Raw genomic sequence first — 15,499 nt, forward strand, 5'->3', positions numbered from 1 at the left:
GATTTAAAGGCAAATATATTTTATGGGAGAGTAGATGATTTTGGACAACTGAAATAACACTTCTGGAACTCAGCTGAATATGTGTGTGAGTGTGTTGTTGTGCACTGGCATATCTTTGTAGCTAAAAGTTCAAAGAGATATCTAGGTACATTAGAGTCCCACTTATCCAAGATTCGCTTATCCAAGGTCCTGGATTATCCAATGCATTTTTGTAGTCAATGTTTTCAATATATCGTGATATTTTGGTGCTAAATTCGTAAATACAGTAATTACAACATAACATTACTGCGTATTGAACTACTTTTTCTGTCAAATTTGTTGTAAAACATGATGTTTTGGTGCTTCATTTGTAAAATCATAACCTAATTTGATGTTTAATGGGCTTTTCCTTAACCCCTCCTTATTTTATTTATTTATTTATTTATTTATTAGTGACATTTATATCCCGCCCTTCTCACCCTGAAGGGGACTCAGGGCGGTTTACAAGTATATATACATACAATATATTATATTATATGACTATATTGCAATATTATTAGTAATATTGCATGTAATATAAATATACAATTATAATAGTGAATTATAATTATTATTACATGGTATTACATCATAATATTATTATTAATATTACATGTATATACAATATTATCCAAGATATTCGCTTATCCAAGGTTCTGCCGGCCCGTTTAGCTTGGATAAGTGAGTCTCTACTGTACATCAGTTTAACAGCTGAGAAACCTAAGTGCCTTGCATGAATGCCATTCCCCCCCCCCCCCCCCCAAAAAAAAAAAAACCCACAGCAAACTAAACTAAACAGACAGGTCCAAACTCAAACCTAAGGAAGGATCACATCTGTTTGTACGAAATTGGCCCTCAAATCCCTGGCATTTAAAGGCTAGAATGAGTCAGATTAGACACAACAAAACATGAAATAGATGAACCAACGGCTGATTCAGAATAAGGGAGAATTTAGAAAGTGTGAGACCCACCTCCATTTGACAGACACAGGCTGTTGATGAGAACGTGTCCTGTTTTATTGTGTTCATACCTGAGAATGGAGAACAGCATAAGGTAAAGCGAAAACAACAAGAATAAATAGACTTGACTACAGCAATTTAAGAAAAACCTACAAGACACTTCCATTAATATCCGTGACTGCTTGACTGTCATTTGATTATTATTGACTGAGAAACTGCCTGCAGAGACTGTATTGGCGTCTATAAGAAGGTCTTTTTTTAAGACTGAAAAGCCCCCCTCGGCTTGTACTTGGGTGAGGGTCCTGGTTGGCTTATATTTGGGTCAGCTTATACTCGAGAATATATGGTACATTTATTATTTTTCTCTATTATTATTGGTATTATTACATTTATTATTTTTCTATTATTGTTGCTACTATTACATTTATTTTACTCTATTTTTATTATTATTATTATTAATACATTTATTATTTCACTCTGATCTTATTATTTTTCTTGCAGTTATTATTTTACTCTATTTATTATTACATGTATTATTTCCCTATATTATTATTATTATTATTATTATTATTATTATTATTATTATTATTATTGCATGTATTATTTTACTCTGTTATTATTGAAAGGATACATAAGCACATTTACATTGAAGAAGATGAGAATAATGATTTGATCAGAGTTGGACAGTCTTATCTTAAATTCGAACTTTATGTAAATATTCAAAAACATTTAACCTACTGATGCCTCAATTAATGTAATGTTATTGGTATCTGTTTTTATTTCTGAAATTTACCACTCTCGGCTTATACTGGAGTCAATGTTTTCCCAGTTTTTTGTGGTAAAATTAGGTGCCTTGGCTTATATTCGGGTCGGCTTATCCTCGAGTATATACGGTACTACATAACATTATTTATTTATTTATTTATTTATTTACAGTATTTATATTCCGCCCTTCTCACCCTGAAGGGGACTCAGGGCGGATCACATTATACACACATAGGGCAAACATTCAATGCCCATAAACACATCAAACAGAGACTGAGACAGACAGACGCAGAGGCAATTTAACCTTCTTCTGAGGGGATGTTCGATTCTGGCCACAGGGGGGAGCAGCTGCTTCATCCACTCTGACGGCACTTCCTCATTCCAGGTCGTAAATTAGTTAAACTTGCCTCCCCACTTTATAAGTGGTACCTTATTTCCTACTTGATAGATGCAACTATCTTTCGGGTTGCTAGGTCAGCAACGAGCAGGGGCTATTTTCTATTTTTAATTGACGGGTGCTCACCCCGCCACGGGCTGGCCTTGAACTCATGACCTCATGGTCGGAGTGATTTATTGTAGCTGCTCAACAGCCTGCGCCACAGCCCGGCCCCAATAACATTACCATGTATTGACCTGCTTTTACTGTCAATTTGTTGTAAAGCATGATGTTTTGGTGCTTAATTTGTAAAATCATAACATAATTTGATGTTTAACAGGCTTTTCCTTAATCCCTCCTTATTATCCAACATATTTGCTTATCCAACATTCTGCCAGCCCGTTTAGCTTGGATAAGTGAGACTCTATTGTATTACAAAGAGTGCACCTTTTGCTGCTGCGCATTATATTCTCCAGGGTTTTGAAATTAGAGGTGTGCATTAGATTCGATGGCACATGAGACTCGTGTCAATATTTATTTATTTATTTATTTGCGACATTTATATACCGCCCTTCTCACCCCGAAGGGGACTCAGGGCGGTTTACAAGTATATATACATACAATCTATTATATTATACAACTATATTGCAATATTATTAGTAATATTGCATGTAATATAAATATACAATTATAATAGTGAATTATAATTATTATTACATTGTATTACATCATAATAATATTATTAAAATTACATGTATATACAATGTATTATAATATTAGTATAGTATAATATTATTATATATCATTATATCATTAAATTGATACAGGAGACATGGTGGAAAGATGTCTTCCCGGCCCCGCCTTCTTCATTATGCTCCAGATATAAAACTAGCATAGCATGTTATTGCGGATAGGGGCCTCTAGCTGATGTAAAGAGACAAGATGGAACTGGGGACAGATATGGGGACAGAGGTTCGGCACTATCAGTTATGTTAGGTATCCTCATCCCTTACTATAGATCCTCCTCACTGCTGCACCTCCCACAAACCTTACAAGAACCTGAACATCTGGTTATTCAGCAAACGGTGAAGAATAATGCCACAAAGAGCTTTAGTACTTCCAGCAACCTGTAGAGCAGCTCCTGCGCAACGGTGTCCCCGTAGTCGTGAGACAGAAGGTTGATCCGTTGATTCAGGAGGCCCAGGTGATCCAAGAGCGCTTCCACGATGCTGGCTTGCTCAAAGATGGAATACTGATGGGGCCTCTGCAAAAGGAAGGTACAGGTATAAGAAAGATCAGTAAGATTCAGGCTACCTATAGGACAGGCATGAGCCAACTTTGGCCCTCCAGGTGTTTTGGACTTCAACTCGTACAATTCCTAACAGCCTACCGGCTGTTAGGAATTGTACGAGTTGAAGTCCAAAACACCTGGAGGGCCAAAGTTGGCCCATGCCTACTATAGAGCTTCAGGTATTGCTGAACAACTCCCATCCAAGCCATGTTCGAAATTGAACTGTTAATCTTAACCTTGAATCTCTATCTAAGGACGACTCCTCTGAGTCACTGCCCGAAACACCTGGAACTTGTTGATGTTCGAACTCCTGCGAAAGGTCACCCTTATCATTAGTTTCTATTTCACCGCTGGCTTGCGGCCTCACTGACAATTCCCCATTTCCAGCATCAGACAAATCAACATTTCCATCATCAAACAAATCAACATTTCCAGCATCAGAGCCTTCGAGATTCCTCTCTTCAGCATTGCTTTGGTCAGCCTGCAAAACCCAAAATCCCCCTTCATCACCAGACTGAACCACAACAATATCAATAGAAAAGGAGCTATAAAATAGTAGTCCATATACAAAAGAGCAGTAATCCAAAAATGGCAAGGTACATGAAATCAAGAAAGTCAAGATCACGGGCATAAATCTATACGCATGAAAGCAAGAACTTTTCCCAAGGCAAAACTCTTTCAGGAACATAGGCAGACACATGAAACTTGAATCATGAACTTGAGAGCTGAGACTGAAACCGGAACCTTTCGCAACGTTGTCTGCTCTGAGAGACACCAAGTAAGCATCACTTAATTTAAGACCAAGCCCAGCCAAGAAGCCTCACACACCTGGGTTTCAAGGATTTCTCACAGAGTCGCTCTGAACGCCTAATTAATCTATCCTTCACTCCCTCCATGCGGAGACCTAATCTGATATCACTGGAAAACTCCTCATCAGTTGAGGGTTGATTCCCAAGAGAAATTGACCTTTCATAAGTTTCTCTTTCACCTGTTGCTAAGAAACGAACACTGGAATCCAAAACACCCTCTGTTTCCTCTTCAACTGCTTGCAGTTCTCTCTGATCGAAGGCCTGCAATTCACTCCGATCACACACATATTCCTCAGTTGGAAACCCATCATGCCCCTCGTCCTCCGAGAAATCCCCAGCCTCTTGCTGTGCCCCAACACTATCTTTTTTCCACTGCTGTTTTTGTTAGGAGGAAGAATTAAAACAGGTACAGCTTCTTCTAAGACATGCTTACGGGTTTGTCACTGAAGCCAAATCCGACAAAATCAAGAGCAACCACTCGGTGAAATCGCTGCGTCAGCCCCTCCCAAATCTAAGAAAGGAAAAAAAGGGGAGGACACATGTCAATCAACACAAAGGCTTCTTCAACCCACCACCATCAAAGCGTAACACCTGTCCGGGTCTCCTTACCTTATACCAGTCATAACTAGAGGTTGGAAAGCCATGCAGAAGGACGACGATGTCCGAACTGCCAACAGCACCTGAAGAATCTAAGAAGGGGAAGCGACAGGAAAGTTACTGAGACACAAAATGAAAACAACTTTGTGGTGAAGTGTAAATTTTGGTTTACAGTTGTTATGTTTAATTATAGGTATATATTTGGAATGGGTAAGTATTAGAGTTATCAGTGAGTGGGGGATGGTAGCCAGCTCAGCATTCTGAGGCAGGTTGCCATAGAAACATAGGCGGAGCCAACTGCCGTTTGGTAAGAGAGAGCAAATTTTGAAAAGAGAGCCAGTCTGTGATCAGGGAATCACAGGGAAGACTGGTTCTAAGGTAGTGAGAACCAGGGAAGTTCAGATCTCTAGCTTGTGTCGGTTTAAATAGGTGAAGTTACTTATTTGAGTTAGGAGTGGAGTCTGAGTAATAAAGGGAAAGAAATCCCAGTTGGATCTGTAGTGATCAGTTGAATTAAGAACATCAGTTGGAAGAAAAAAGTTTAAACTGCTCAAGGGAAGAAATAATCCTTTTGAGAGTTGTATCATCACATGTTATCATTGTAACTGTTGAAGAAGTGTACCTCTAAGTGAGAAGCAATATTGAAACCGCTAAGCTTATGTACCTGAATAAACTTGTTACTGGTTTTCAACATCCAAGACTCTGTTACATACATTCTAAGCCAAGTTTATACTGCCCTTTAAAGTAAAAGTAAACATCTCCCTGCGTGTTTGGTGGTTGCATCGCCCCAAACCTGAAGTGACATCTCACTATGTAACATGATTTTTGTTCCTTTTGTTCCTGGGTTATAAATATCATTTCCTAATTGGTTCTATCATAAAAACATGGGGAAAGTTTATTATGTGAGGATGGCTGCGCTCTGTAGGAAAATTTTTCTGACCCCTTACCCAGAATCTTTCCCCTGAAGTTGTTTGACATTTCCTCAACATAGAAGACTAGGACAAAAAACCACAAGGCTAGGTTGTACAAATAACCATGAACCCATTGAAACAGTTTATGCAAACAGGTATGACATTTGGCTTACTAGATAGTACTTACATAATGTGGATTATGTATGTTTCAACTGATTTAATAATTTATATAAGTTGGAGGCAACTGTAGCCAGTAAAATTCCATTGTTAATTAGCCTTCTGCGCATGCTTGTAAAATGCTATAATTGGAAGTCCATTCCAAATAAGGATGTGGCAATTCCTTATTCAGCGTGAGCTGAGACTCACTACTATTTTGCAAATAGTAAAGTGCTGAAATCCAAATCTACTGTCCGTCTCTTCCTTCGGCTGCGCCCAAAACCAACTTGATAGGCAGATTTCCCCAACAATTAAACTGCAAAAACTTTGTTCTTGTGGGAGAACATCCTACAGCACATTTTGCTCGAGTTTTTCAATGAATATCTCATCATCGAGTCTGAACTGATTTAACAAAATTTCTGGAGCATAACAACTACTTTCAAAGTAAGTGTGGCACAATTAAACAGGAAATAACACTTTCAAACCAGGAACAGTTTTTTTTTCAAATGTTGAGACATAGTATAATTCAATGAAAGACACCCAATGTTATACAAAAACAAACAAAATACCTCTGTAGAAGATTTTCTGGGTTTTGTAGGTGAAAAAGCGTCCCGACGACTTCCACGAATTCAGCGCTGGCGAGAGCTTAGGGGGCGGGATGTGCAAGTAGACAGCAATGAGCGGCACGGTCAGCAGCCCCACTTGAATCCACCACTCTCTCATTCTGGAAGGCGGCACATGCAAAAAGACAGCTTTCAACATAAGCAACAGCACCTTGCATTGCAACAACAGATTTTGGTAATAAACAGCCCAGCCAACCAACCGAGATAGTGCTACAGTGCATAGTCTCTAGACCAGGCATGAGAAAACTTCGGCATTCCAGGTGTTTTGGACTTCAGCTCCCACAATTCCTAACACCTGGTAAGATGGCTGGGATTTCTAGGAGTTGCAGTCCAAAACACCTGGAGGTCTAAAGATTAGAAACCCTGATCTACATCTACGAGGGTTGGATGAAAAGTAATGCTTTCACCTTCGTTACTTGGGTTTGGATGGGAATATTTTAATAAATCAAATGCAGAAATAACCCTTAGAATGTGCTCTTCAACTACCACTATTCACTTTCTCACATAATCACCAGACAATTGGATACATTTCTGCCAAGTTTTCTGAAGCTGTCACGGAAGAAGTCGACACTCTGTTTCTGCAACCGGCGTTTCACAGGACCCATCGTGCACAGATCTTCCGACAGCCAAGCAAAGCAATCATGTGACCCACACGTTCTGGTGAAATGCCGATGATGCTTGAAATTTCTCTCTGAGCGATACGACAATCATCCTGAATCAATCTGTCAACCTTTTGCTTGTGAAACTCGGTGGTTGCTGTCACAGGACGTCCAACTCTGTCTGTCATGCAATTCAGATGTTCCCACCTCAACATCTTTAAACTTACTCGCCCAACAACGCACAGGACTCACATCAACACAATGACCATAAACAGCTTGCATTCTCTAATGAATCTCCTTTGGGGTGACACCTTCTGCTGTCAAGAATTCAATGACTGCATGTTGCTTTAGTCGCATTGGCTGACCATCTGCGCAGGGTTCCATACTTCATGCTTTAACAACACAACCATTCGTGCTAAGGCTTCCCACCAACCGACCGTCTGCGCAGGGTTCCATACTTCGCACTTTAACAACACAACCATTCAATGCTAAGGCTTCCCGCCAACTGACTGTCTGCGCAGGGTTGCATACTTCGCACTTTAACAACACATCCATTCAATGCCAAGGCTTTCCGCCAAATGGAACTGTAGAGGAGAGTCTACTGAACAAGCCAGGACCTGCCGCAGACGAGGACTGCCTGCCATCTGTCGAGGATGGAGGCATTACTTTTCATTCAACCCTCGTATCTACAGTGATCTACATCTAGACTACGATTTTTGGGACAGCGTGATTTTAATTGTCAGGTTTTTAACGTTATTGTATGAATTTTAATTTTGTCAATATTTTAAATGTATGTTGATATGGGGTTTTTTTAGCACTGAATAAGTGCCCATTTAAGCCGACTTGAGTCCCTTTCGGGGTGGAGAAAGGCGGGATTCAAATGGGGTAAATAATAAAATAAATATATAAAAATGGAACTTTGTATGTATGTGTCTACTCAAACCTAACGCCTACCTTTTTGGCCACAAGAGTAAAGACAAAGATCCACCCAGACAAAGAGTGTTCTTACCAGACATCAAGGGAATAATAATAATAATAATAATAATAATAATAATAACTTTATTTTTATACCCCGCCACCACCTCCCTGAAGGGACTTGGGGCATATAACAAGTGGGACCAGACCCAGAACATATGCAAAATACACCAAACTAAAACGTAGTTAAAACATCATAATAATAATAACTTTGTTTTTGTATCTCGCCTCCATCTCCCCGGGGGGACTCAACATCGACATAAGTTAAAACAACCCCTACATTAAAAACAATATAACAATATAATATAAAAACAGCATAAAACAACATAAAAACATATCAATTGCTTATAAACCTGGGCATAAGTACAATATGTGCAGGGGTGAGCTTGTGCGGGACTCGGGGATAATATAGTTGCGATCATGGAGAGGCAGGGAGAAGTCTTATTAAAATATTAACAACCAACAAGGATGAAAGGGACAATGATAAAGTGCCAAGATTGTAAACAAGTTGGGTATCTAAATGGACTATTCATTCAAAAGCGCATCGTAACAATCACGTTTTAAGGTCTATAAATCAGAAGCAGGTGCAGCCAGCTCTTGGTGGTAACCAACTAACCCTAATGCCCAAGCCTTTGCTCCCCTTGTGCCTGCTTCGGTCTGCATCTGGGAAACTGCTTCTAAGGATTTATTGCTGTGTCTATGTCTAAGACTGTACTTGATTTGGGAATTTATCAGACTTAAGAACTGTGTTTGCCCTAAGACTTCCTTGCTTCCTTTTGCATTATTCCACTGAGTGCGCTGTACTTTATGTTTTGCTGACGTAAAGCAGTTTTCGTTTACTTACCACATGGTTTGAAGGCTGTTCTTGAAAGACAAAACAGGACAGATAATGACATAACAGTCCAAATAAAATACAATTAAAACAGCAGAATAGAGAACCACTGACCGCACAGGGAAGCTGATGAAGAAGCACTACAAATAATCTATAGGTTCATCAAGAACATCCAACAAATGCTACGTTCAACAAAAGACGAGAGGGATCCTATGACCACTGCAGGAGTCTATTGCATACTGTGCAGCTGCAATCAGTGAGGGCATCGGCACAGAGGTGCCCTGGCTGTTGTTGCCTGGAGGCACCCTCTCCTTGGGAGGTGTTGGGAGGACTTGTCTCGCCACTGCAGGAATCTATTGCATACTATGCAACTGTGGACAAGTCTCCATAGGGACACACAAACACACACACGCATCAAGGAACATGAAAGGCATTGCAGACTAATCCAGACATAGCAGAGCACTTGATGAATCAACCTGGACACAGAATATTATTATTTGAGAAGGCCATGAAAGCCTTCAACACCATCTCGAGGTACGGTTGCAGCTGGAGCACAGTACCTATTGATCTACTCAACATTTGCATGTTTTCGAACTGCTAGGTTGGCAGAAGCTGGGGCTAACAGTGGGAGCTCACCCCGCTCCACAGATTCAGCAGCTCAGGGGTTTAACCTGTAGCGCCACCGCAATTGATATGAATACATTTAAATTTGAAATAAGTTTTAAATGTAAATAAATAATAATAATTGATATAAATACATTTAAGTTGAAATCAATTTACAGTAGAGTCTCACTTATCCAAGCCTCGCTTATCCAAGCTTCTGGATTATCCAACACATTTTTGTAGTCAATGTTTTCAATATATCGTGAAATTTTGGTGCTAAATTCGTAAATAATGTAATTACAACATAACATTACTGCGTATTGAACTACTTTTTCTGCCAAATGTGTTGTATTAAGGCAGGAATGAAGGGGTAGGAGGAAATGGCCATATAAGGAGGTACGAGCAGGCCAGGAACACAGCCGATGGGTTATCACATGGTTTCCCTGAAATCATGTGTTTTGAGAGAAACGAAAGTAATGAAATGTAATACTGCACCACAAATATGCACCAATGGTTTGATATGTGGGCGGTCGTAAACTGAACCCACTATCTTGTATAAATAGACACTCGACCCTGTCTGCGGCGTTCTCCCTTTTGAGCATCTAGTTGTGCGTGGGATGAACCTCTGCAGCTGCAGGAAACTTTTAGTAAACTGCTTTCTTTGGGAAAAAGAAAAAAACCTCCAGTTGTCTGTCTCCTACTTCCACTGCGTCCGCACAGACACACGAGAAGCCGGGAAGAGGGGAAATCTGGTTTCCGCTACATTTTCTGGTGACCCCGACGTGATTCCACAATAAGACGGGCCAGGAGATCGGAGACGGATCCCGTTGGCGGGACGGTCCCAACTCGGCGGTGGGGGCCAGAGGCAACTACCGTGAGACGAGAAGGGGCCCCTGAATATTGTAAGACCGGCTGCGGTACTTGCCTCTGATGCCAACGCCGGCCGACGGTGGGAGCCGCAACGACAGCGAGGTTCCAAAGAAACCAGGCAGGGAAAAGGATCCAGGGAAAAGTCCAGGGGCGAAGGTTGGTCCGACGTCTACAGCAATCTGGCAAGTATAGTGGTTAAAATGAGACACTAAGGGAACAGCGCCGGGAGGGACACAAAGGTTCCCAGGGAGGTATAAAGGGGTTCTGTCTTGTTATTCCTGACACACACCGTTGAGTGTCCAGGTGCCCAGTCCAAGGCAGTCCCCTCTATTAGGCAGGATGGGAGGCAGTGGGTTCAAATCCACCACCCCATTACAGTGTATGTTAGATAATTTCGGCTCAGTTGCAAGTAGAGCCGTAGAAGGAATTCCCCAGAGAACAAGACTTGTGAGGGTGCCCCAAGACCAAGTCGTGCAGGACTCATGAGGAGTCGCAACTCCCGGGGAAAGGAAAAAAAAAAACTGTTTGATTTCTTTGTTATGTGTGGGGAATAATGAGTTTCAAGTTCTGCATGTTTCGTGGTAATATTGAAGTGAAAATGAAAAATGAGTCTATAGATTTACACAAAAAATGTTGAGCACAAATATCTAGAAATGTTTTATTACGGTTGAAAAAATCTGATTCGAAGAGGTTCTGTCTGTGTTAGTTTGCTTTTGCTGACAAGCTGCAGAGAGGCAGAAAAAGGGAGGGAGTTAAAGTGGTGTTGAGGCTCAGAAAGTTTTTTTTTTCCTTGTTATTTCTGAGGAACAAAGGCTGTTTTCTTAAAAAGTTTTCTTTTGCACCTGGGCCTCATGCCAAAAAGATAGTGGGAAAATCTTGACAGTTCAAGGTAAAAACTCCCTGTTATTCTGGTTAAACTCAGGCGAAATGCCCAGAGGAAGATAATGGAATTCCAGTGGACAGCCAAGGTCAATGAAAGCCGCTGTGAAATGTAATGTGAATTTAATATGAAAAAAAAAAAGAAAGAAAGAAAATGATGATGTAAATGTGTGTATATATATATATATATAATATTTTGGGGTTCTGTCTTTCACCTGGATCTTAAATCCTTGCTTTGGACTTATTTTGGGACAACTGGGTGAGAATGTTTTCATGAGCTGAGAGAGAGTGTGTGACTTTATCTAAACAACTAACCACTAATCAGAATTCCTGTGGACTTTGTGTGAATGAGATGTATGTGTTGAATTCAAAATGCATAAAGAGTTATAAACAATGTTAGTAGATTTGTTCAGAAGCAATTCGGAAGCTGTAGATATTTTTTTTTTGAAAAAAAAAATGGTCTTAGGCTTGAAAAAAAAAAATCCTTGTTTTGAAAGAACAATGCTTCAGTGTTTTTAGAGAACATGGTGCTACAGACTTTAAACCCCTTACAGGTTATAGGGAAATGTTGGAGGTTCTTTTTTTTTGCAGCACTTTGGAATACAAGGAGAGGAGTTATTGGTTGTAGAGACTTTGTATGGAAAACTGTCACAAGTTGGCAGTGCAAGAAAAAAAATATATATATATATATTTGTTTTTGAAAAAAAAAAAAAATTGACCCCATATTCCTGACACAGAAGGATTAAGAACTGACATTGATTTTTAAATTTTTTTTTATTGACATTTTATTCAAAAAGGGAGCTAGTGCTTCATAATAATTTTGTGAGATTTGGATTCTGGACTTTGTGACTTTGGCCCAACTCTTTCTAAAGGTTACGGAAAGGGAGGACTAGGACTTTTGTAAAATGGGACATTAGATCCTGCAAATAGGGGCATTTTTTCCATCGCCCCCAGCCTGGATTTTGCCAGATTTGAGAAGCGGCAGGAGGCTTTTCAACGTGTGTTACTAACAAATTTTGATCTGTTCAACGAGTCGGTGTAAAAGGGGAATTGAGTAAGTTTAACACTGCAGCAGGACTGGAGTGGAAGATTGCATTGCAGCAAGTGGATACACGATTGTTAAATCGTTTGCGGAAAGGAAAAGAAAAAGATGCGGAGAAGAAAGATTTTGTTGGATTTCAAGACAGATGAGTGTGTTGTCAAAGGCACAACCTCTGAGGAGGCCTGCCGTGGATGTGAGCGAAACGACTAGAGAGAGTGCTTCAAGAGCCATACAGCCTGGAAGGATGAGTGTTTCCCTCCCCTTCTTTTCCCTCTCATTGTTTTTTGCTACAGGTCCTGAACTCCTGTATGGGATAAAACCCAGAAGTCTATGAGACATGTTTATTGAGAGGCCTGGGAGGGCCTATAGGTGTTGCTGAGTGCTAAGGCTGTGATGGAGTGTGGCATCAGGCTGGAGGCTGTAAGGGCTGACCAACTCAACAACATACAATTTTCTATTTTGACCCAACTCTCCTGGTTAGGACCTTTTGTAACGGGACATTGCAAATAATTCGGATTTTTGCCGGATTTGAGAGACAATGAGGGACTTTTTATATGCCATCTAACAACCTTGCTTTTTAAGCCAAAAGGAGGATATAGCACGGAGACAATGTGACAAAGAATAAAATAAGTTAACCATTGCAGCAGGACCAGAGTAAAAAGGATTACTGCAGATCGCGGAAGAAGGCCCATGGAGGAATCATTTCTCAAGAGGCCATGGAGGGGTCGTTTGGGAGCTGAATAGTGGCCTACCTGCCCCACCCGTGGAGAGACAAGGGATTTCAACAAGATTGGCTGAGACAAAAGTGATGCCGAACAGGATGATCGACAGATGGGTAATCCGTTCCCCCTCCCCCATTCTCTCTCACTGTCTTCCTGTTTTCTTTTTCAGCTTTTTTTTTTTGGACTCCTGTTCCTAAATTGGAGATCCATAAGGCATTGTTACTGAGAGGCCTGTTTTCCAAAATGGAGATCCATAAGGCATTATTACTGGAAGGCCTGTTTTGGAATCCAAAACGCGCAGGAGTTTAAGTCTACCCCACGCCACACACTGGGTATACTGAGTATGACAGCTAAAGCCCTGTGAGAGATGGAGATTTTCTTTACAGATTTTTCTTTACACAGAGACAATTCTTAGAGACTAGAGACTTGATTGGACAAAGAGACTTTCTTCAAATTAACTGAACATTATTCCTTTGATCAAGGAAGAGGAAACACACCCCCAGTTTGACTTTATGCCAAAGACTGAAAAGACCTGAAAGTTGGACATGTATGTGAATGGCCACCTCTGGCCATAGCAACAAATCCATCATCGGAAGAAGCCAAATGACTGGGCTAGATCAGAATTCTACTGTGGACTATGTCCTTTCTAAAACCTGATTAATATTTTTAATCCTCATGTGTTGTTTACCTCTGGTGATGAAACTATGTACAAATGCTATTCTGCGCTCATTTTCCACTGAAAAGATAGCTTGGCTACAAGCTAGAAGGGATTGGAGGGACCCATAAGTCTGCTCATTTAGTTTGCTTCAGCTTTTGTATACACGCTTCGCAAAAAAAAAAAAAAAAAAAAAAAAAATGGGGGAATAAGGCAGGAATGAAGGGGTAGGAGGAAATGGCCATATAAGGAGGTACGAGCAGGCCAGGAACACAGCCGATGGGTTATCACATGGTTTCCCTGAAATCATGTGTTTTGAGAGAAACGAAAGTAATGAAATGTAATACTGCACCACAAATATGCACCAATGGTTTGATATGTGGGCGGTCGTAAACTGAACCCACTATCTTGTATAAATAGACACTCGACCCTGTCTGCGGCGTTCTCCCTTTTGAGCATCTAGTTGTGCGTGGGATGAACCTCTGCAGCTGCAGGAAACTTTTAGTAAACTGCTTTCTTTGGGAAAAAGAAAAAAACCTCCAGTTGTCTGTCTCCTACTTCCACTGCGTCCGCACAGACACACGAGAAGCCGGGAAGAGGGGAAATCTGGTTTCCGCTACAGTATAACATGATGTTTTGGTGCTTAATTTGTAAAATCATAACCTAATTTGATGTTTAATAGGCTTTTCCTTAATCCCTCCTTATTATCCAAGATATTCGCTTATCCAAGCTTCTGCCGGCCTGTTTAACTTGGATAAGTGAGACTCTACTGTAAATACATTTAAGTTGAAATCAATTTACAATGTAAATAATAATAATAATATGAATACAATTTGAATTTCCATAACTCTTAAAAGTAAATAAATAATAATAATAATAATAATAATAATAATATATTTAAATAACGTTTAAATGTAAATAAAAAAATAAATAAAGCCTGGGGTCTATTTAACCACTAGGCCGCGCAAGAAATGCTTGACACCAGAATCAAGACAATAAATAAAGAACAACAGTCAGAAACTCCAGACAGGAAACAACCCAAGGGCCAGTTAGAACCTCCCAAAACAGAGGGTGCCTCCAGGCCACAACAGCCAGGCGACCTCAATGCAAAGACCCTCACTAATCGACTTTGGAGCTTCATGGCTACTCAATGCAATTAAAGCTTGCTAATTGCAGCATTCACTTGCTTCTAACACACAAAGGCTCACCCTGGACATCATTCCACAGATCAAGATACACGCCATGAGGGGGTGGCGCATGCGCACTGGCTCACCTGGGCTCCGAGCGAGGGGCTGCCAGGAGGAGCGTCCCATGCTTCTTTCCCGGGGAGAAGGCGCATGCGCGTCAAACAGCCGCGCCTCCTTTGCTTTCTTCTGCGTTGAACGGAGAGGCCTGCCTTTGGTGCCACCAAGCGGCGGGCGGTGGAAGTGCAGAGCAGAGCACAGAATCCTTGAACTCATAATACATATTATTATTATTTTATTATGACACAGCAAACAAGATAGATATGCTGGATTTCGTATAAAAAAATCACAAGTCGAACACTTCCCAAGTGTCTAGGACTGTGTGATGTATTTTCGGATGAGGCGTGCAGATCCCAGTAGGGTGGCCTTTTGCAGTTATTATTATTATTATTATTATTATTGACACAACGACGTTGTATGACACAGCAAACAAGATAGATATGCTGGATTTCGTTTCACAAAATCACAAGTCGAACACTTCCCAAGTGTCTAGGACTATGTGATGTATTTTCGGATGATGCCTACAGATCCCAGTCGGGTGGCCTTTTGCAGTTGGCAGATCGTAATTTTGTC

General features: G+C 40.6%; 1 protein-coding gene across 2 annotated transcripts in view; it reads right to left on the minus strand.

Annotated features, from left to right (window-relative positions):
- The window catches only part of mest (mesoderm specific transcript), a 30,687-nt gene extending 15,578 nt beyond the window's left edge, over positions 1 to 15,109 (minus strand). The window contains exons 1-6 of one of the 2 annotated variants that reach the window (XM_062983339.1): positions 14,956 to 15,109; positions 6,452 to 6,606; positions 4,828 to 4,907; positions 4,652 to 4,729; positions 3,246 to 3,382; positions 990 to 1,048 (exon numbers count right to left, since the gene is read on the minus strand). In XM_062983339.1, the coding sequence (XP_062839409.1) occupies positions 990 to 1,048; positions 3,246 to 3,382; positions 4,652 to 4,729; positions 4,828 to 4,907; positions 6,452 to 6,605 (508 nt within the window). In that variant the 5' untranslated portion in view covers position 6,606; positions 14,956 to 15,109. Of the gene's footprint in view, positions 1 to 989; positions 1,049 to 3,245; positions 3,383 to 4,651; positions 4,730 to 4,827; positions 4,908 to 6,451; positions 6,607 to 14,890 lie in introns of both variants that reach the window. The other variant, XM_062983340.1, reaches the window with a different exon arrangement.
- Between the last annotated feature and the right edge of the window lie 390 nt (positions 15,110 to 15,499).

This window comes from Anolis carolinensis, chromosome 5, assembly GCF_035594765.1.
Source record: "Anolis carolinensis isolate JA03-04 chromosome 5, rAnoCar3.1.pri, whole genome shotgun sequence".
Classification (NCBI taxonomy): Eukaryota; Metazoa; Chordata; class Lepidosauria; order Squamata; family Dactyloidae; genus Anolis; species Anolis carolinensis.